This window comes from Diadema antillarum, unplaced genomic scaffold, assembly GCF_040938485.1.
Source record: "Diadema antillarum isolate AM-2024a unplaced genomic scaffold, OU_Dant_1.0 scf00000223, whole genome shotgun sequence".
NCBI classification, from domain to species: domain Eukaryota; kingdom Metazoa; phylum Echinodermata; class Echinoidea; order Diadematoida; family Diadematidae; genus Diadema; species Diadema antillarum.
Window position 1 is genome coordinate 882051 of NW_027271112.1, and position 21033 is coordinate 903083.

General features: G+C 39.1%; 1 protein-coding gene across 1 annotated transcript; it reads right to left on the bottom strand.

Annotated features, from left to right (window-relative positions):
* Positions 1–2000: 2000 nt before the first annotated feature.
* Positions 2001–20973, bottom strand: LOC139724607 (60S ribosomal export protein NMD3-like). Its single transcript, XM_071635741.1, has 11 exons — positions 20850–20973; positions 17639–17773; positions 16451–16544; positions 15750–15959; positions 9101–9279; positions 7286–7382; positions 6354–6471; positions 5810–5961; positions 5201–5362; positions 2745–2955; positions 2001–2137 (listed from the first exon to the last, which is right to left on the bottom strand). Exons 1-11 carry the CDS (start codon positions 20888–20890, stop codon positions 2001–2003), a joined length of 1536 nt encoding a protein of 511 aa, XP_071491842.1. The 5' UTR covers positions 20891–20973.
* Between the last annotated feature and the right edge of the window lie 60 nt (positions 20974–21033).

Here is a 21033-nt window from a genome sequence, read left to right on the forward strand (position 1 = left end):
ACCTGAATTTGAATATGATTACAACACTTTACATCAATTTGCATCAATCCACGTAATTCAGAATAAAATGAAAAAATTCTCTCTTCACACGCACTCCCATCACCCGCTCACATTACATCAATCAAACTTTAGTAAAATATCTTCAAGGTGGAGACTACAGAGGATGTAATATTCTTATTTTATTAATCACAACTTTTATGCAATTCAATGTATAGGTTATCTGCATGAAAATGCCACACATGTCTACTTACCAAGACAGCATCTTAAATATGTTTTGGAGATCACTATGAACAAGCCTTTTATAAGAGGGCCTATGCTTAATTACAAGTCTATTTCCACATTTTCCTTATTCATATAAATGTGAGTGTATCAAGGAAATACCCCATGCTGCCAGGCTGCACTGAGCTAATGCTTGTAAGTTGTTGTTGTTTTTGTTCTCTCTCTTTCCCTTTCTTTCCCTCCTCCGAGATGTATAGTCCTTCCTGCCTGAGTATACACTCTTTTCATATATTGAAGGGCTGCAAACAATAGCAATTTAAAATCAAAGAGATTAAAAAAAAAATGAAGGGGAGATTTTTATGTGTTGTTGCATTCATCTCAATCCACCAGTGCAGTTCCAAAATCATATTAACCCACAGAGGACAAGCTGATTTTGCTGTAACACACATTTCCCATGGACACCTTTCCACGTATACTCTGGTCTAACCTTCAATGGGTTAAGGACATGTCACAGTTTCACTTTTCAGCAAGTACAATCTTGTATGCTCACAAAGACTTGGCAGGGCTGACATTAGTTCAACAAAAGAGATACAGAATGAGTGCCTCTTTCTGGAATTTAGTCTTTGAATTGCTGAAATAAAGCAGGATAACAGAATCCACAAATGTGGAACCAAGAAATAGGGGGGGGGGGGGAATTAAACTACTGACAAAACCAATGGAAAGTCCTTCTCATGTAGTCACCTACCATGTATCTGCCCTATGAGTATAAAGCTTTGCCAATGCTAAGCAGACCTATAAGATATATAAATACTTCATCTGCATGGAAAGTTCAGTCTGCTTTACTATTGCAAAAGTTACAATCCTTTCAAGTTGTCAAACAAGAACTGTAGAACACATGCTCATCTCATCACATAATTTAGAAATGCATAATTTCTCGAAATGATACATTAATGGGACTTATTCACAGAAAGTACGCACCAACAATTTCCTAATGGTAGTGAAAGAGAATATATGTGTGTTCAAGTTAAAAAGATGGTAACTGCACAGCACAGAGGTAATAGTTAGATCTCTGGCATGTGCTCAGTTGCAAAAAAAAAACCCCAATAATAATAATACAGCGTATTTAGAGTTTGCTTAGGCTGGGGAGATGATGGAGCAGTACAAGTAATATTTGTTGACATTTAAATTCATGACTATGATTCAAGCATAACTAATTTACAAGCACTCCCTTCTCCCATAAACCACGCCCTCTCCCCAAGCCATGCCCAATCCCCAAGCCACTCCTCCTGTCACGCCCCCTCCCTAAGCCACGCCCTCTCCTTAAAGGGTGTGTAAAGTTCTGGTCGAGGTGAGGATTTAGCTTTTAACATTTTGCGAGATATTCAGAAACCACTCTATGAGCTGTCAAAGAGCATGCAATTCTAAGGGGTATCAGAAGTTTATTTGATGAAAATCGGTTTTGAAGTGGCCGAGATATCCAAAAACAAGTTGAAAAAAAGAGATCCTGATAAAGTTGGGGCATGTAGTCTTTTATCATTTATCTCTTTTTTGGATATCTCAACCATTTGAAAACCAATTTTCATCAAATAAATGTTGAATCCTTCTTAAAATTACATGCTCTTTCATATTTCATAAGAGGTTTTTCATTATCTCACTTAGGAATGTAAAAAAACATGAATCCCCACCTCGACCAGTACTGTACAGCCCCTTTAAGCCATTCCCACTCCCCAAGCCACTCCCTCTCCCTAAGCCATGCCTTCTCCATAAGCCACACCCTCTACCTAAGCCACACCCGAGGCTTCTGCATCCTCCATTTCAGCCTCATCGGCAATGTGGAAGTCTTCCAGCATCTCCTGCAGACTGATGCGGGGTGCGGCCTCGTCGTCACTACTCTCCACCGCCACATTCTTGTTGGAGTCTGTGGGGTTGAGGGAGGAAAAGAGGGGAATTATCCATGTTAGAGCATTTCAGTCCCTTCAGAGAAATGATACCGTATTGGCAATATATGAATAATAACCAGCTCTAAAACTTGACTAAATTGATTTGAGGCAATTAAGGTATATGCAACTATCTACATAAAAATGGACAACATTAATGATCTCACAACCTTTCCCCACATCAATTCCAAACTTCAAGTGCGCAACATACCTGGTTAACGATAATTCATCATATGTTTGCCTACTAGGTATTTATTCACAATGTTGATCTGCCAAAATGTCATAATAAAATTGTTCATGTGTGAGTTTCTTGAATTATATTAATGAATGAGTTAATATCTTTCTTTCATGTAAAATTGTTCATGTTTTGAAATCTGAATACAGGGATTGGTTATAACCACCTATCCCCCACCCCCAACATCATCCTCCTAAAGTCTGGTTTGAGTGGAGTGGGAGAAAGCAGTATCAATGGCATCACCTTATGACATTTCTTGGTGAAGAATAACTGAACCATAATGATCCAGATGACTTTTCCTACTACTAAACTATCAAAAACTTTTTCCTGCTGGAAGCACGAGGGCAGCATACCACGATAGATGTTGACATTCCTCCGGTAATCTTCATCCTCCTCCAGGTCTTCCAAGAATCCGATGAAGTCTCTGTCCGCTTCGTCCTGGTTCAACATCGCTCTCTCTTTGGTCATCGTCTTCAGTCGCCAGTTGCGCCTTCGATGTCGACGATGTCGGTCACCGTAGTGTTTCCTGACCAACACGACGTCTGGGAGTCGATCGGCTTTCATCTTTAATTAAAAGGAAGATTTAAATTGCCAGTACTGATGATAACATTCTCACTATCCAAAAGTCAATGCACAGAAAAGGCAAGATTAAATCATGGTGCAATGAGGAAGGTAAAGGAGAACTATTCCTATTGAGGACAGAATGATTCTGCATGAGCTAAAATTTATGTAAATAAATGTTTTCTTTTCCAAATTACAACTTGTCAGACGTTTTCATGTGTTGTCAATTTTTGTGGTTGCAAGGGTCTAGTAATTTTTATTTCCCTGTTCATGAAATAAAATTGTAAGAATGAGTCACAAGTGACAATACAAGTATGTAATGTTTTTACATTCCCAAAACATCAATAAGAAGTAAGATCTGCATTCAAAGTACAGTACTAGCATGTTGCTATGTCCCAGGTATTGCTATGTCATGGTCTATGCAGCATGCTACACCTACAAGTATAGCACTTTCTTGTTGCATGCAATCCAGAGCCGGCTAACCTTGATTTTTAAATTTTTTTATCTCAGAAATGATACTTTGCAGTTCAAAGGCGACTTGAGAAATTTTGTGAAAATAAAACCACCGCGAACATTTCAGCACATACAGTATATCCCTTGAGTACAGAATGCTTTAGTGTTATTATGACAAGAGAGAGAAATGCCAGTGCATTTGTATGCCAAGAAAAATATGGTAAAACACAGGACAGCTACATTGTGTGTGGTAATTAAGTGGTAAAGAAAACATCAAAAGTTGTGTGATAGAGAGAATTTACAGGAAATTTGCCTCAAAATAAAAATAAAACAATGAAGCCACTTACATATCTTTTTTGACAATCATTAACAAAAAACATGAAAGCCAATCCTATCTAACACAAAGGTATTTGATAGTGTGTACTATCTGCATTAAATCTATTGACTGTTTCAAGCCTGCTACTTAATATGTCCATGAATATGTGATACTTTAAATATTTACACATTCAGAGCAAATTTGTCAGTCCATTGCAAAATTGATTTATTACCACAAATTAAATGTGTGCTTTCTGGTAGAGAGCAGGAAACTGTCACTCTTATTCACAGCAACAAAAGTGCAAACAGCTGCTGGTAGGGTTTATCTCACAAATATTACAAACACATGATATCCATCAGGTGAAGTTAAGCAGAGCCTCACACACAGCTATCAATCACAGCTGTTTGCCACTTGTGAGACACATGACACTTTTGCTTCTGTTCACTTAAATTTGAGACAAATCCAGACACTTTTTCCATTACTTATTAATAACCATGAAACATTTCTAGCAGCTGTAGAACAGGAAATCAAAACAAAATTCAACTGCCACTACAGCTGGTGTCAAAATAATATATTACTGCCAACAAGTTACTGTAAAATGAGGAATGTTCGCGTGCATTTAGATTTTGCAAATTTTGCAAGCCAAGATTCGCGAAACTGAAATGCATGCGAAAGTTCTTGTATACACCATATGCATTGAATGTTAGAGGTAACTCGTGAAAATTTTATGCCGCGAAAATATTGTTTTACAGTTCTTCAGTTAATATTAAAGAATCTCTTTTCTCCCTCGTCCAATCACAAAATATCCCACCCCTCATCAACTCCACGCACAAATTTCAGCACCTGGGTGTGTGTAGAGTTTTGTGTTCCACCATCAATACATCTTATACAGTGGGTGCTAGAAGAGTTCTGCTTGGTTACTCTAAGCAGACAGGTGCTTTTAATTGGATATCGTGTGTCACTTTGGATCTATCATTCAAACCAGTGATAAGCACACCATGTGTTGATGTCATTTCCATCTTTATAACTTTCATAGACTAGACCTAGACAGTGACTCATGCAATTTGAAGGCTGCCAGACTGCTGAACACTTGATTCTTGTTGTGAGGAAACTCAGCATTCACAATTTTCTCATGTAATAAATCCACTGCAAATCGTATGCCAGTACCCTAAATTGCTAGTGGTCTTAGAATTTGAGCGATCTGCAATAGCATGGTTTGCGGGCAATCTGTGTAAAATTTTGACTTTGTTCTCCCACAGATCTGTTCTCACGAAAAGTTGGCATGCACGATTACTGCTTTCCAGTGAAATATATTCGTGAATATTTATTCGATATATATTCATGAAGATTTCTTACAGGTAGAAACCAAGCTATGTTTTGGTCACAATTTTTGACAGGTAGAATAAAAGTTGCAATTATCCAAGAGTTCTTACAGATGGATCTAATTTGAGAGTTTCCAAGGTAAGACAGTGAGCCTACCTGCTCAAGATGTTTGTTGTTGATGTTTGAGTTGGCAAGATCCAACCCCATGACAGAGTCTCCTGCTGAGAGAAGATGACCCAGATGGGTGCGGCAGTGGTACTGGGTGTCGACCACACCCATGTCTTGACTCCTCATCACCCAGACATCTGCTAACAGGTGCTGAGAGGTCAAACATCATAGGAAGCAATGAGAGTTTCAAACTACTGAACCAAAAAAATATATTGCAGTGAAAGGAAATGAGTAATATCAAAACAGTAAAGTTCATGTATCCCTTTTGCAGCCCTGATTAGTTCCATTTGATAAGCTGGTATATCGTAGAAGGACACACTGGTGTTTCAGACATTTCCTCAGAATAATAAAACTTGAGTCTTCTTTATGCTGGAGGGGGAAACATTGCTACAGATTTTCAGTGAATTCATTAGGACCCCGAAAAAATTCATTCCATTATTCTTGGTACAATAAGATTTTCATTTCTTTTTTCGGAAACTCTGAGGTGTATTGCGGTAAGCTTTCAAACTTGATATTGGGAGACATTTTTCTTTAACCATACAAAATTTTGTGACAAGTGCAAAACTAAAAAAGGGATATGCGACCTTTAACCCTCACCTTCTTTGACTTGGCCCCGCCTCCTTTCACATGCCTGATTTCTCCATCAGGGATTCTCTCCACCTGTAACACAGTGTATTCAGTCAGCTGATGAGGGTCGCATAGTGAGCTGAACGGATTCCTCCAGTACGTCGTCGCATTCATCTCAGCAACTGTGTTGGGTAACAATGCAATAAAATATAATACTAACACTTTTGTAGTGTTCTTCATGGCCGGCGGAACCATTCAAAGGAATACATAAGGTGTCATCACTTTGGCCCCCACTTTTTTTAACTGGGAAGTACGTAAGTGGCACTAAAAAGAAATAGATAGAGATCTTGAAGGTTATATTTCTTTCTGCTGAAGACCCCCCCCCCCCCTTTTTGTTAGCTCATGAAACCTGGAAGAGCATTTCTGTGACAAATTTGCTCTTAGCCAATCAGATTCGAGGATTTCCGCAGCTTATAACAACTATGACAACTTGTCACTGATAACAAGTATTATGAAACGGGGTCCTGGTAGTATAAAGAAGTTACTTGGGATTTTCTGGGATAGAAACTCTTACCTTGTAAAGTGTTTGGGTCAATAAGCTGCACAGTGCTACACACACGGTAGCACACACATAGCTGACCAATGTTACCAAGGGATGCAGCTAACTTCTTGGGTAGACACACCACGTTATCCTGGCAGAGAAATCAAACAAGGAGGTGAGGGGATTAATCTCAAGACAACTGAATCCACTTTCATAATCCATACATACAAACATTGACACACTCACATTCAAGATATATATTCCTTTTCACATACAAATACAAGGGCACACACACATATACGTGCACATACTTGTGACAACCATCCAAACATATTAATACATACATACACATATTCAAACTTACATACATATTCTTATCTTTTTTACACACATAAAAAAGTGAGAAAAAAAAGGCAGAAAGTGAGAGAGTGACAAATGTATGATTGATTCAATAACACAGAAGTCATCTAAACTTTGCATCAAGGAAGACTTAAAAAAAAAATCTTGTCCAAACATAGCATGTGTCCAATCACATTATATTTAGCATTTAAACAGTTCTTGGCAGAGGCATTTGGAAAAGAACTCCTAGAGGCCATTGCATGGCATAGATAAACATACTTATGAATATGAAACAACATACTTCAAGTTTTGAAACTCATGACATCTTATCGCACTGTTGAAACAAAGAGACCTAAATTCACAAAAACTTTCACCATGGTACAGATTTAGACCATGGTGTAAAGTAAGCGTGAAATAGGCATACAAACTGTACCTTCGATGTTATTAGATGTCTGTTGGCGTACGCAATGAATCTGTCAAGTGCATTTACGCAGAACAAATTTGCACTAACCATGGTTTAGATTTCAACTACCTTTGTGAATTTGAGCCAGAGTGTTTCAGACAAATATACAGATACATTGTAGATAGACATTGTGGTAGATTTGTTCATAGACGCATCAACTCACCTTGCAAATTGGAACAATCTCCACAGAGAAGGTATACTTGTAGTTGTATGTGTTGTTGTGGATGTCATGGGATATCAGTTGTTGAGACAGTTTGTACCTAGCAAGGAGAGAAAGAAAGAGATTATGATTCTATTAATACACAGGGTGTACTACACACATATCAAGATGTTTGCAAACATTTCTTCTGTTTTTGTGTTTTTACCTTCTGCATTGTGTTTCAACTCCTAACAATCCAATAATACTGTTTGGCAGAAAATTTTTCCATCATGAGAATTATGAACACTCCTGAAGATGAAAATCACTGTTTAGATATCAATTCATAACAAATTTGTCTCCGAGAACTTGTGAATTGTTTGCATCAAACATATCTCTCTTATACCTTTAGCCAAGTCATTAACCCGAGCCAAGTTATTAATGAGTCCTGAGTATACGCGGGCAGTTGTCTATGGGAAATGCGTGTTGTAGCAAAATCAGACCGTCCTCAACAGGTTAACAGAAAAGACCCAGATCATTTGGGAGATGAATTAACCCATTGAGACATCAACTACTGGGACAAATGGCAAGTAAAAATATTTGCAAGCTTTTATTTTCCTGCTAGTTTTTGGTTGTGCGAAAGTTTCAACACTGTGAAAATTTCCATATTTAGATTAGTTGAAAAAGCAGAGATACAGTCATTCAATAGAACTTTGCTAAATGCTATAATCAAGCGATAAATTAAATGCTAGTGATTTTCAAGTGGAAATATAAATTATTTCCACCTATCTAAAATGATACATGATAATTTGCCTACAACTGTATGTTTCATTTCTTTTTTTTTTCCCCATTAAAGAGCAGATGTTTTGAGAGTTGTTAGTTTAAATGTGCTTAAATGTGAAAAAAGTGGTTGTCCTCCTTTATATGTATTTGTGTGTACGGGTGCACTGGTCTAAGTTGGTGAACAATATTTTATCATCACTGGAACTTTATTTCTATAGGAATGAGACAGGATGCTTCACTAATATCTGTTAACAACACCTCAACATACTGTCATTTTTTTTTTTTTGTGGATATGAATTGCAACTTTTTTTTTTTCAACTTTTGAAGATAAACATTTGATAACCATCCTTGTTATAATCACTCATTGGAGACATGAGTTTTCTGCAATCCACTCACCGACTTCCTGTATAAAATCTCATGAGATGACATACAACATGCCAAAAGTAGACATGCTTAATAAAAACAAAAACTTCCTTCAAGTTTTAAAACATAGACCATAACTCTTTTTGTAGATTCAATTTTACTTCTCATATACACAGAGACATCTTGACTTGAAGAGAAAGATTTCACAGCATGTCATCATTAATATTGAAATGAGAAAAAAAGGGAGCAATCATCATAGCTTTTAGCTCCAAATACTGTAAAATGAGGAATTTTCGGGTGCATTGTAATTTCATGAAATTCGCGAGCGGTAACATTTGCAAAATTAATGTGCATGCGAATGTTCTTGCCTACACAATATATATTGGATGCCAGTGGCAAGTAGTGCAAATTTCATGCTGCTAGAAAGGCCGTCGGCTCCAATTCATGAAATTTTCATGCCGCGAATATATCAAGTTTTACAGTACTCTGTGTTTCATCAGAAAAGAGATCAAGCTTTAGACAAATATAATACATTCTTAAAAGTATTAATAACTAATTACAGCATAGAATTATCAATTCACTTTGAAAAAGAGCAACATTTAACATTTGATAAATAACTGCGTTATACTTATACCCCTGCTGCATTCAATATAAAAAGTGCAAGGATCACACGGATGTCAGCTGCTCTTTTCTTACTTGCATGGCACAGCTGCAAGAAGAAAGTCCACCATCTTGCGAGCACCGTTGGACTGGTCCTTGCTGGCGTAGTAGAAGTCGATACCCTCATCATGCTGTTTGACATTCAGACAGTTTACATGGAGGTTGTGCTTTAGGATCATCTGCTCCAGGTAGTAAAATGTCCTCTTGTGACTTGTCTGGTAAGAGAACAGGATGAGATCAATATCGTCTACTATTCTTCGTTTGTCTGGGTCATTGACATCGCTATTTTCTCTGTGATTTCTGCTATGATGTAAATTCACTGCATTCAAAATCTCAATCTATCAAACTGGAAAAAAAAAAGTTTGTTGTTTGTTTGTGTTTATTTTTCATCTGACAATGCAGCGAGATATCCGACGTTCAGCTGCAATAGCTGGTCTTCCATGGGGTCCACATGGATGCAAGATGGGACCACTTCACTGGGTTATACACCCTGCTTTTTGTGATAAATGAATGAAGCAGGATCTTTACATACTGTATAAAGCTGTTAATACCGCGAGGGTTTAATTTTCACGAATTTCGCAAATCACTGTTGGACCGCGAATTTAACACGTGAAAATGTTGCCATGCGCTAGGGTAATAGAGCATGTAGGTCAGTATTATGTCCATTCGCAAAAACAACATCTCGCGAAAATGTCCCTAATCTCCTCATTCGTGAAAATATCTGCACTCGAAAATACCAGCTTATACAGTACATGGGTTGTGACTCTCTCACACATGGGAACTTCATTTTATGTCCTTTCCAAAGGATAGACTGTTTTTCCTCAACTACAGCAGACAGCATGGTAACACTCAACATCACTCATCAAGACTCATCAGGATTCAAACCCACAACCGAGCCTAACCGTTCCGTTGCTGCAAAGCAGATACATTCCCAGCTGAGCCATCTTATCCCTCTCAAAGAGATAACTTTATAACTTCTGTCTTGTTTACACAAGTGTTATTTGTATCTCTGTTTAGTCCTACCCAAAAAAAAACAAAAGCAAAAACAACAATAACTAGAGAGGGGCCGTCAAAGGCGGCAGACCCACGCCTTGTACAAAGTCGGGGTAAACATACTGTGCATTTGGTCATCTACCAGAATTCGGTCACTTAATTGCCAGTGTCCTTTATCACCAGCCAGTGCGTTCTACCAAAGATCGTACACTTCAGTGTACGATCTTTGGTTCTACAGTCACATCACACGCAAATCACATCATTTCACATACGGTAACACTCATTCACCACAGGAAAGTCCTTTATATAGTCTCCTCCAAAAATCCATCGAAAATCCCAAATTCCACCGTCAAAAGTGCAGATTCGGAACTTTTCCAAGCGCGCGCGAATTAAGTCCAGTTTTAAGAGTATTGCCTACGCGACGGGTCGCCGAAAAAGCGCTAAAAATCGAGAAATACGCCATTTTCTTGCGGGATATTTTGCTTATAGCAAGCCGAGAGTGTGATGATATCAAAGGTCGTATGAGTGTACGATCTTTGATGGTATCCACAAAAGCGCAAAAGAAAAACAAAATTTACGTACCCCCCTAGGCAATTACCCCTAGGACGAGACATGAAAACTCGTCACATTGAGGACGAGTTAGGTGATACGCTTGTGGTCATCAGATGACGGTCATCTGTGATCGACAAAGAAAAGAATGTGATATAGGCACCTTGAAGTTATATTGAGCGTGCATGCGAAACCGTTTCTGTAACCACTCGGCCACGGGTCATCCACGGAAATGGTAAGACAAAAAAAAAACAATGTATAGATATAACAGGGGGAAAGTCAATGCCCACTTAACTAACGTGGCCGTGTGAACATCTATTGCATTGCTAGACGGAAAAGCGGCCTTGTAACGACTGAGGTCGCTATGCCATTTCTGGCAACTTGGGAAAAATACGTCCCGCAGACATAAAACCTATAATCGGCTGGTTTTGATACCTTGCCTTTAATCACAATTTTCAGTGTAATGACGTCATCAAATTACAAAACAATGACATCGTCTTGAAAGACAATTGTTCAAAGTACAACACCTCAGTCGTCGTCATTACATACTATGATCGGTTTGACAAAGTCAACCTGCAAAATTTTGCTGCAGTCGAAGCAATGTGGTCTCCAACACATAAAAAAGAGGGATATGGCGTGTGTGTGTGTCTGTGTGTGTGTATAGGTGCGTTTATATACGAACGTGATTTCTACATGGACGAATATGTAATACAAAATTGAAGAAAAAAAAGTAAAATAGCTAAGTATTTCGTTTCGTGATCTTGTAGGGTTCGAACCCGTAACCTCACGTCTCTGAGACGTCGCCTTTAACCACTCGGCCAGACGTCTCGACGAGAAAATATGGGGAACGTAAACTTATGTATGTGAAAGATACATGAGGAATCGTTTTGTCCACATTCCATTTTCATTTTCAGTTTTTAGCTGCAAAATTGTCAAACTGATGAGGAGATTTCAAAGAATAAAATGCATGATTACTGCAGCTTATTGTCTCAGCTACAACATACTAAAGTTTCAGAGGAAATGAAGCAAAATCAGCTGAGATAAAGGTGCTTAAACGTTGTCAAGTCAATGCACATTAAAAAAAAAATCACCTCCCATAGACATAACACGTAAACTTGTCTGATTTTGAGTCTTTACCTTTAATAACAATTTGAAGTATGATGGTAAGTCTTCTCGAACCAAGAGTGTGGAACTGAAGCTTCTACGTGAAAGATGAATCATGACGATCACCCGTGACCGACACATCTTCAAAGGGATCAGTTATTAGATGTGGAATCCTCGTGCCAAGATTATTGTCTCAGCAATTCCAAAGCAATGATACCCTTACATTTAGGTATACCATAATTTCCCTCTGAAATCATTGGTATTATTCATGTACAATTGCTTGCCTTGTCCATAAACTTTGCTTTACAAACTTTCAGTGAAAGGTGTCATAACATAATTCTGTAACTCCATTAGCAGTGATTGACTACATAAAATAATAAAGATATATCAAATTGAACGCTTAGCGCGTATAACTAAGGGGGATTTTAACCTGATGCTGTGTTATTCACTGCTCAGATACCAACAACACTCATTACCTACGGCTACGTATAGAGAAACAGCCATGACTAAAATAAGGTTTTCCTTTTCTTTGGCAGATAGACACACAACCCCTTTGAACACACTATAATTGACATGGAGGGACATGAAAAAGTTCATTACTACTACTAAACAGTGATGCTTTCTCCTCATGTGGCACAAGATACCTCTATAGCAACATAAAACCTGTCTTCAATTCCGTTATTGGGTCAAACAATAACAACCTGGAATTTCAAAGAGACGAGCGAGACGCCATACACCTGGCCTAGAATTAATTTATTCAGTTGCCATTCCTGCTCCAGTTGAGTTATGTAAATTATTTTCCGACCTGTCTTGTGCAGTGTAACAGGAACAAACGTAGAGAAAAGGAAAGAGAAAACGAAAGGTGGCAAGCGGGGCACTGTATACCAAGGGCAATTTACAACATTACGTATGATAAATGAAGCAAATCCAACCTCCAACCTCCGACAAAAAAAGGGAACTTGAGTGACTGTGTGTCGTGGGGTAATGACATCGGAAGGAAGCTGAACTGCCACAAGAAAATCAAAGAAAGAGAGAGAAAAAAAAAATAATAGCGTCCTGCGGGTCCCGAACATCTCGTCCTAAGGTAGTGCATAATGACCATGCAGCGCGCTAAGCGACTATAAAGCCACACGGCTGTCCCGAAGATTGGATATGAAATTCATATCTTTATATCATTTACAACATGAAAAAGTTCATTACTACTACTAAACAGTGATGCCTTCTATTCATTTTGCACAAGATACCTCTATAGCAACATAAAACCTGTCTACAACTCCGTTATTCGGTCAAACAATAACAACCTGGAATTTCAAAGAGATGAGCGAGACGCCATACACCTGGACTACAGCTCCCATTCCTGCCAGTTATTTAAACGTACATGTTCCTACCACCTATCCTGTTACAGTATAACAATAACCAATGAAGAGAAAAGGAAAGAGCAAACGAAAGGTGGTAAGCGGGACACTGTAACAAGGGGCAATCTACAACATTAAGTGTGACAAAATTAATGAAGCAAACCCAATCTCCAAACTCCAATACAAAACAAGGGAAATAGAGCAGCCGTGTTCACGGGTTACGTACACTTGACAGAATAATACGATAAATGACATCGGAGTAAAGCTGAACTGCCGAAAAAAAGAGAAAAAAAGAAAGAACGGATAAAAGTCCTGCGGGAGTCGAACCTCTCGCCTTCCGGTATGGCGTTATGAACAACCAGCGCGCTAACCGATTATGCCACATGGCTGTCCTGAAGATCGAGTGCGAAACTTAAATTTAAATACCATTGTGAGTGTGTTGCCTTGTGATGGCGCTATTCAACTTCCCACAAGTGGCAGCGTGGATTCGATCAATGTACAGTTGCAAAGAAAAATTGGGAATCGTTCTGTACAGATTGCATTCTCATTTTCAGTTTTAAACTACAAAATTATCAACCTGATGAGGAGATTTGAAAACATAAAATGCATGATTACTAAAGCTTATTGTCTCAGCTACAACATACTTATGTTTCAGAGGAAATGAAGCAAAATCAGATGAGGTAAAGGTGCTTAAACGTTGTCAAGTCAATGCATTGTTTGAAAAAATATCACCTCCCATAGACATAACACGTAAACTTGTCTGATTTTGAGTCTTTACCTTTAATCACAATTTCTAGTATGATGACGTCATCATATTTCAAAATCATTACATGGACTTGAAAGGCAAATGTTCAAAGTACAACATATATGAATTTGGGATAATATTGAGCTTAAACAACAGAGATACGAGCAAATGAATGTCAGAAACAGTACCTCAAAAAAATTAATTCCTCTTTTTTGATTTCAGATGATGATATGATGACGTCATGAGTTTTCCTGGCAATATGGGTACTTGAAACGTTATTTCCAATTCATATGCTTTTGTAATATGCAATAGAAATATAGGGTCAATGGACGATTTAAAGAGCTATGGCGAAATAAACAAAGACATGTTTTTTCACTATATTTGCAGAAAGACGCGCGCACGGAATTTCAACTTTGACGCCAGTGCATTCCTTTGTTATAGGTCAAAATCGATGGGATATCAATGGATATTGTTACTCAAAGTATCAGAAATCCAAATCAGTCAAAAAAATCGCATTTTCATGTTGGTTACGCCCTCTGCGCGCGAAATTGCGCGGACGGACGCGCACGCGAAAAAATGTTTGAAACGCTTAAAATTGTCTGAAACTTCGAGATTTCCCATTGGGAAGTCGTTTTGAGCCTTTTAAAATTTTGACGCGCGCGTACGCGCTCGTAATGAAGACCTGGGTAACTAGCGTTAAAAAGTAAGATAGAGCGTGACCTGAACTTTATGTCCACCGAAAATGATACAGAAATGATATCTAGTTATGAAGTTATGATCGATCACGTGACAAGGTCCGAAAATCACAAAATGGCGCCTAGATGACGTCATAGATATGTTACTGTCATGAAAACCTTATTGTGCCCAGATATTGTTATGAGACATGTTGACTGAAAATGTCATGTTATTCCGTAATGTCATTGTTGAGATATTGACGACACAAAATGTGGCAGAAAGAAAGAAGAATAAAAAAAAAGAGAAATTTTGACAATCACAATAGGTGATACGCTGATAGCGTATCACCTAATTAGTGTCTACGGGAATTATTCAACGCAAGGGTTGAATGCAAATGTCTACTGCACCAGTATTCGGTCACCAACGAGCGCCGCAACGTCCCCGATGCTATTTTGCACCAACAGGGTAGAGCGCGATGCATTTTCAGCGGCCTTGCACACGCATTGATATTGAGCGCGCATATCGTGCAGTGTGACTGCGACCGAGCAAATGCTCCTCCAACGAAAAAAACAATCAATTTTAATTTGAAAAATCATCAAAATACGGGCCAGTTTGTGACGACGGAGAACGAACTTTCATAAATCCAGAAGGACATAGTCCCTCAAATAGGCCTAAACGTAAATTTCGGAATTCTTACGAACATTTGAGCAGCGAAGTCGGATCGTTTGGGAGTTTATGTTTTCGTATGGTAGCGGAAAATCGCAAAGTGAGAAACGGGAAATTTTCTGAGTGGTCACTACACCATGGGGTCAAAACTTCAAGGTCACACAGAATTTGCAAGGGTCAACCGATTATCACCAAAATCTAATCGATTCTTTCCTGTCATTATCCAGACATCCCCTGAACATTTCGTGCAAATCCGTTAACCCGTTCTCTTGTTATCTTGTACACAAACAAACAAACAAACAAACAAACACACAAACAAACAAACAAACAAACAAACAAACAAACAAACACACAAACAAACAAACACACAAACAAACAAACATACGGAACCCTTTACATAACCCCCTGCCGATTTTCATCGGCGTGGGTAACAACAACAAAACCCTTCTAGTTTGCCAGTGTGCTGTGAGGAAATATTTCCTCTTCAAGCTGTTCAGACCGCTTTGTTAATGTTATTTGTAGATGAATACCTTGCTTGGGGGACACAAACTGCGGCTGTTGATCGAACAAAAAGTGACTGGGAAAGGGCGGGTCTTACCTTCTGTCTGACCTGGACCACAGCTCGCCAGAAATCCTTTGCCTCCACACGGTGACAGTCTGAGCACATCTGGCCCTGGACCACATACTCCACCACGAAGACCTGTTGTAGGATAGCACCGCTCTGTACTTCCTTCTGGATCGTCAGTTTGACCTTTAACCTCTTGGAGTGGGGCTCGGTCCATACAAAGCCTGCATCAATTAAGCGAACCTACACGAAGAAGGTACACAACAAATCAAACAGACAATCGTTAATAATTTTGACGAAGGAAGGAAATGGCTAAATATTGTAATAATGGAAGGAATACAGTGGCTACAAGCATTCTGGCAAAAACAAAACGAAACACACTCCCAAGCCCAAACAAACATGGACAAAACTTAGCAAAATGTATAAAAACTTACCCCTTTTGGAGTTGTCCTTTCATAAAAGCTGAACAAAATACTCACATAAGAACTTAAGATAATTTTCATATCTCAAAATAAACATCTAAGCATGAAATAATTCCAATTCATTACAAAGCCTTCAACTGATATCCAATTAGATTCTGTAATAACTTGATTCTTCTTCTTCTTCTTCTTCTTCTTCTTTTTTTAATGCACAATATTATCCAATATGATAGTGTTATTCTGATGGAAGATGATAACAAAGTGATATTCAGGAAAGGAAAGTAACACAAAGGATGGACTAGACAGCTATCCTACCTTGGAGAGACCTTTAAGTTTCTTGAGGCACAGACCCAGGAGTTCTCTGGACTCCAAGGCACATGGAACCCACTGGGCTGGAGGCTGCAGGTATCTACACCAAAAAAGGAAAGTCAGCTCTTCAGTACACAATTCCTTTTACAACATGTTACTCTTTGTAAGATTATTAGCCATAAGACAGAACTGTAAAAGTGGATATTTTCGCGCAACTAATTCTTACGCACTCAGCCAGGGAAGAGGAGTTCTGTGTGCTTTTAAATCCTCAAAATCAAGACATCAACTACTGGAACATACAGGCAGCAAATACACTGTATCATGTGCTAGCATTTTCACGCTAGTTTCTGGTTGCGCGAAATGGGCAAAAATTTCCACTTTCACAGTAGTTGGAGTACTGTACAAGAAAAGAATTTTCATGCAAATAATTTTTTGTGTCGGGTCGAGCAGTTAATGCCTTTGTACATTTTATATATTAAAGGGTAAAACTGGTCAGCATTACGACAGCAAATTCACTTGCAATACCGGACTAGTGAACATAATAAAACTACTTAAGTAGCATAAGTTATACCCTTTCAATATACTACCTACCTTGAGACTAAAGATATCATATAATATTACACATATATAAGCAAAACAATTGTGGGCTTTTGTTTTTATGCCAATTTTCATGTCATGTAAAATGTGCAAAAATGTCCACACTGCTATAGCCTCACTTCTACAGCTACTGGTGACACTTATATCAGTAACTGATGTGATATAGCTTTTACAGAACTACCCCCCTCCTGACAGCTGAGAAGAGATGACATATCAAGAAAAACAAAGGGATTGAGACATCAATGACAACCAGACACATAATTATTAATTGAACAGACAGTTTAAACAATTAACATGAACTTTGCTCTCTAATTTGTGACTCAGTACTGCAAAGTTCTTTACAGGACAAAGCTACATGTTGGACCGCTATTAGATATCATCTGGTAAGGTTCAACCAAACTATACACATAAATTCCTTAATCAGTATAAGGAGAAAATACAGTGCACTGGAAACTGTGTTCCTTTTTGTTTCCAACTTCAACATCAATGAAGAAGACCAACTATTTAGTGCTCACTCATGACATTGTAAGCACTTTAATTGAAAGGAAGAGTGTGTCAAAACTTCTAAAATCATTTTCAGCCTCTTGTCAATGTTACCTCTCACAGCCTTTACAGAAGTAGATGGAGGCTTGCTTCGGGATCCCTTCAGTGATATCCACCTGTGTTCTCAGACATGCCACACACGTGTTGGCTGGGTTGGGTTGTATTGGTGTTCCACATTGACAACACAATCTGGAAAGAAATCAAACAAAGAGGCTGGACTCTTTATCAAACACTATCAACTCTTATACCAAATCCTAATGGAATACACTTAAAGCGTTATTCACCATACTTTCTTTCTTGATGGAGTACAATGTACATGTATTTTACTCCAAACCTTTCATAATATATATTTCGCGGAATCTAAACGACATGTATAAAGCACATCTGCTGGATTATGAAAGGTTTTGTTTCAGTTCCACTGCACTGAAGCAAAGTCTATATCATGTTTTCATTTCAATATCTTCATGTGAGACAAATATGTTGTCTGGATATGAATGTCACCTTAACCAACTCAATAACATAGTATCTGGATCGAGGTGACTCAGGCTCAGCACAAAATTTTTGATGATAACAAATCCCAAGAAATTAAGTCCTCAGGACTGAGGAAGGCTCAATTGGATGATGCCAAGAAAGGGCCGGGGCCATTCAACAGATCCAATCCTGAGCATGGAGAGTTCCACGTGATGCATGATCATGATTAACTACACACAGCGCTGTCGACAGCGCTGCACCTCTATTCCTTCGCGGACGTTGTTATCGTTCACTGTTTCCTTCATGAATATCTTTATTAATCGTGGAAAACTAAAATATAAGGAGTTATCGTAATCTATGACCATCATTCAATAACCGGTATGCGATTTTTTGTTTAATTACGTCTAAAACTTACCGAAATCTATGGCTGAAATCAGGTCTGTAAACGTCCTTACTGCTTCACTCCTCATCTGCGTGTTATATGAATGGCATGCACTCTCGTATACTACAACGTAGGTAGTCGGGGCGGAAGTGATGAGATAGTCGGATGACCCCGACTAAAAAAGTTCAAATCATTGCCGGTGCAGCACGCGCGGATCTACTACAAGCTTTACGTAACACATGAAACGCACGGGCGCACGGGCGTACGTAAAAAGCAACCACTTCTGAATGCGCATGCGTGGTAGTTTGTTGCTTTTGTGAAGCTCTCGAAGGAAAAGATGCCACCGCACGATCTACTCCGAAAAATTCAACAATAAGGTCTGGATACCAACAAAACGCCGAATTCAACTCAACCATCAGGAAAATACGCTGTAGGTAAGTGTTGCAAATTATATTACTCTTAAAATCATACAAAATAAAAGGTATTTTATGTGATTTTGCCGTCAATAGTGACGGTCGTTTACAACGTTGAAACACTAACACATGTCAGACCCTGTGCGCAGCACAGTGTCTGGTCAGGCTAGATCATGATGTATCCGAAGGGGTGGCCGGGTGATCAAATTATGCAATCTGGATTATGATATTTCTGTTTCCAGTCTCACGCATCGGAGTGGACTAGGTTGTCTAGGCCTCTCCAGGCTGAGAAATCTGCTTAATCTACAGTCCGCCTGATTGTCCAGATGCAACCCAAGAACAAAAGAGAATGAAAAAAACAGGTGGGAGGAACGTTTCACTGACGCCGGACCTGGGATGGGACCCCTCATGAAAAGTGAAGCAAGAATATCAACAAGCCAAAAAGAAAGACAAACAAGGAATAGGGCGTCGGTAGCGCGATGCGCTTTGTCATCCCCTTCGAAATTCACGCAAAAGTCGCGAGTTCACAAGTCATCTTTGACCTAGATTTTCTAGGTCTATATGCATCTACAGAACATAAAACTATTTCAAAACATTTTTTACAATAAGAGAAATCTATCATATTATCTTCGATACTAAATGATAGCACGAAAGTCACATTTTGAATGCAAAAGCACCTTTCAGGCATTTTCGCGGGTTTATCCCGGGAACAAATCTCCATAAATTTGGTATCATATGAAAGCTTGTGGTGGTCTCATTCTTCTCGTCCTACGCCGAGTTTAGATATCAAGACGTATTGCTACCTAAATTCAGATTTAAGCCTAAACATCGCTATAACTTGGCTGTTCCGTCCGACTGTGAAACTGGCCATACCGGTGTAGGAGGATTCAATGGTGCTGAATCCAAAAATAGCATTGGTTTTTCGCTTATTCCCCAGGATAAACCCGCGAAATAGCGATTAAGATACCCTTGTCAGCATAGTAACAGCATCAGCGAACTAAGCGAGGCGGGGCCTACAAGTCTAGACACGTAGTTATACGCCATGACTCGTGGTTACGGCGCGCACTTGCGCGAAGCTCCATACTATTGAGTCGGTTTTGCATGCATAGGTACGATGTTCAGCCTCCGCACAGCTGCTATAGCGCACCGCCGGTACGTAATGTGAGTACCGGTACATGTGCGCGTCTCCATGTACACTGTACTAGTATAGCACATGCACCACTACTGTGTGCGCTTTTACTCCGCCGCACTGTCAGACGTACGTTTGTGATACGTTTGTATGTATGATGGGTCATCGGTCTCGTAAACCCGTGTGTACAAATCGCGTGTGAGTGCAAGTACAAGTGCGTGCCGCGGGATCGAAGCGGGCCTCGCACAGCTGGCTGGGTAGGTGTGTGCTAGCTGACAAGGATGCGCGCTTAGTCTTAGAAACACGCGCGCTTTGAATGTGATAAACGCAGTGAATAGCACCGCCCACTGGAGTGCGCTTGACAGTGAATTTCATTACGCTCGCGACCCACTTTTTCGCCAAGGTTTTGACAGCGTGAGAAATTTTGCACATGTATTATGTTAACTATGGACATTATGGATATGTATGTTTTAGTGTGAAATGACTTGTATTTCTCCAGTTGCAAAAATCTACCAGACACCCTACTACAAGGAACTTGCCGATTCTCTCTTCAATACTACTGTACATCTTCCCTTGTGAACAACTTAAACTCATATGACATACATTATAATAGCTATCAATAATAAATCTGAGAAAAAGACTGGTATTTTCACATACAATAAATGGTCTATTTGCAGTCTTACTCTACATTATATTATATAGGCTTAGCATGTTGCTGACATACAAATATTGTCTTCACTGACACAGAAGTCGATACACGGGACTGGCGGGGCCCGTGTTCACAGCACACAGGTTACGAAACATGTGCCTGTGGCCGACAAATCTCCACGCTAACAAGCCAACTTCACTACATATCACAGAAATACTTACATGGTAGATTCTGTAGATGCTTGTGTTTCAATGTACTCCATGACTGAATATTGTTGCGGAAAAAACAGGGCGATGATTTTGTTCGTCTTTAGAGGCCGTGTGGCTCGGTGAGTAGCAAAGTGAAAATGTATTGCGCTGAGTCTATCCACGTTGCGCAATTTCTCTCTTTCACACACACTCCAAT

Coding starts and splice junctions, on each gene's coding strand:
- LOC139724607 (XM_071635741.1), bottom strand. CDS start 20,890: ATGGAGTACATTGAAACACAAGCATCTACAGAATCTACCAT. Junction 16,545..17,638: donor TTCTGTAAAGGCTGTGAGAG/GTAACATTGACA, acceptor TTTTTGGTGTAG/ATACCTGCAGCCTCCAGCCC. Junction 7,383..9,100: donor CTTGCAGCTGTGCCATGCAA/GTAAGAAAAGAG, acceptor TCTCCTTGCTAG/GTACAAACTGTCTCAACAAC.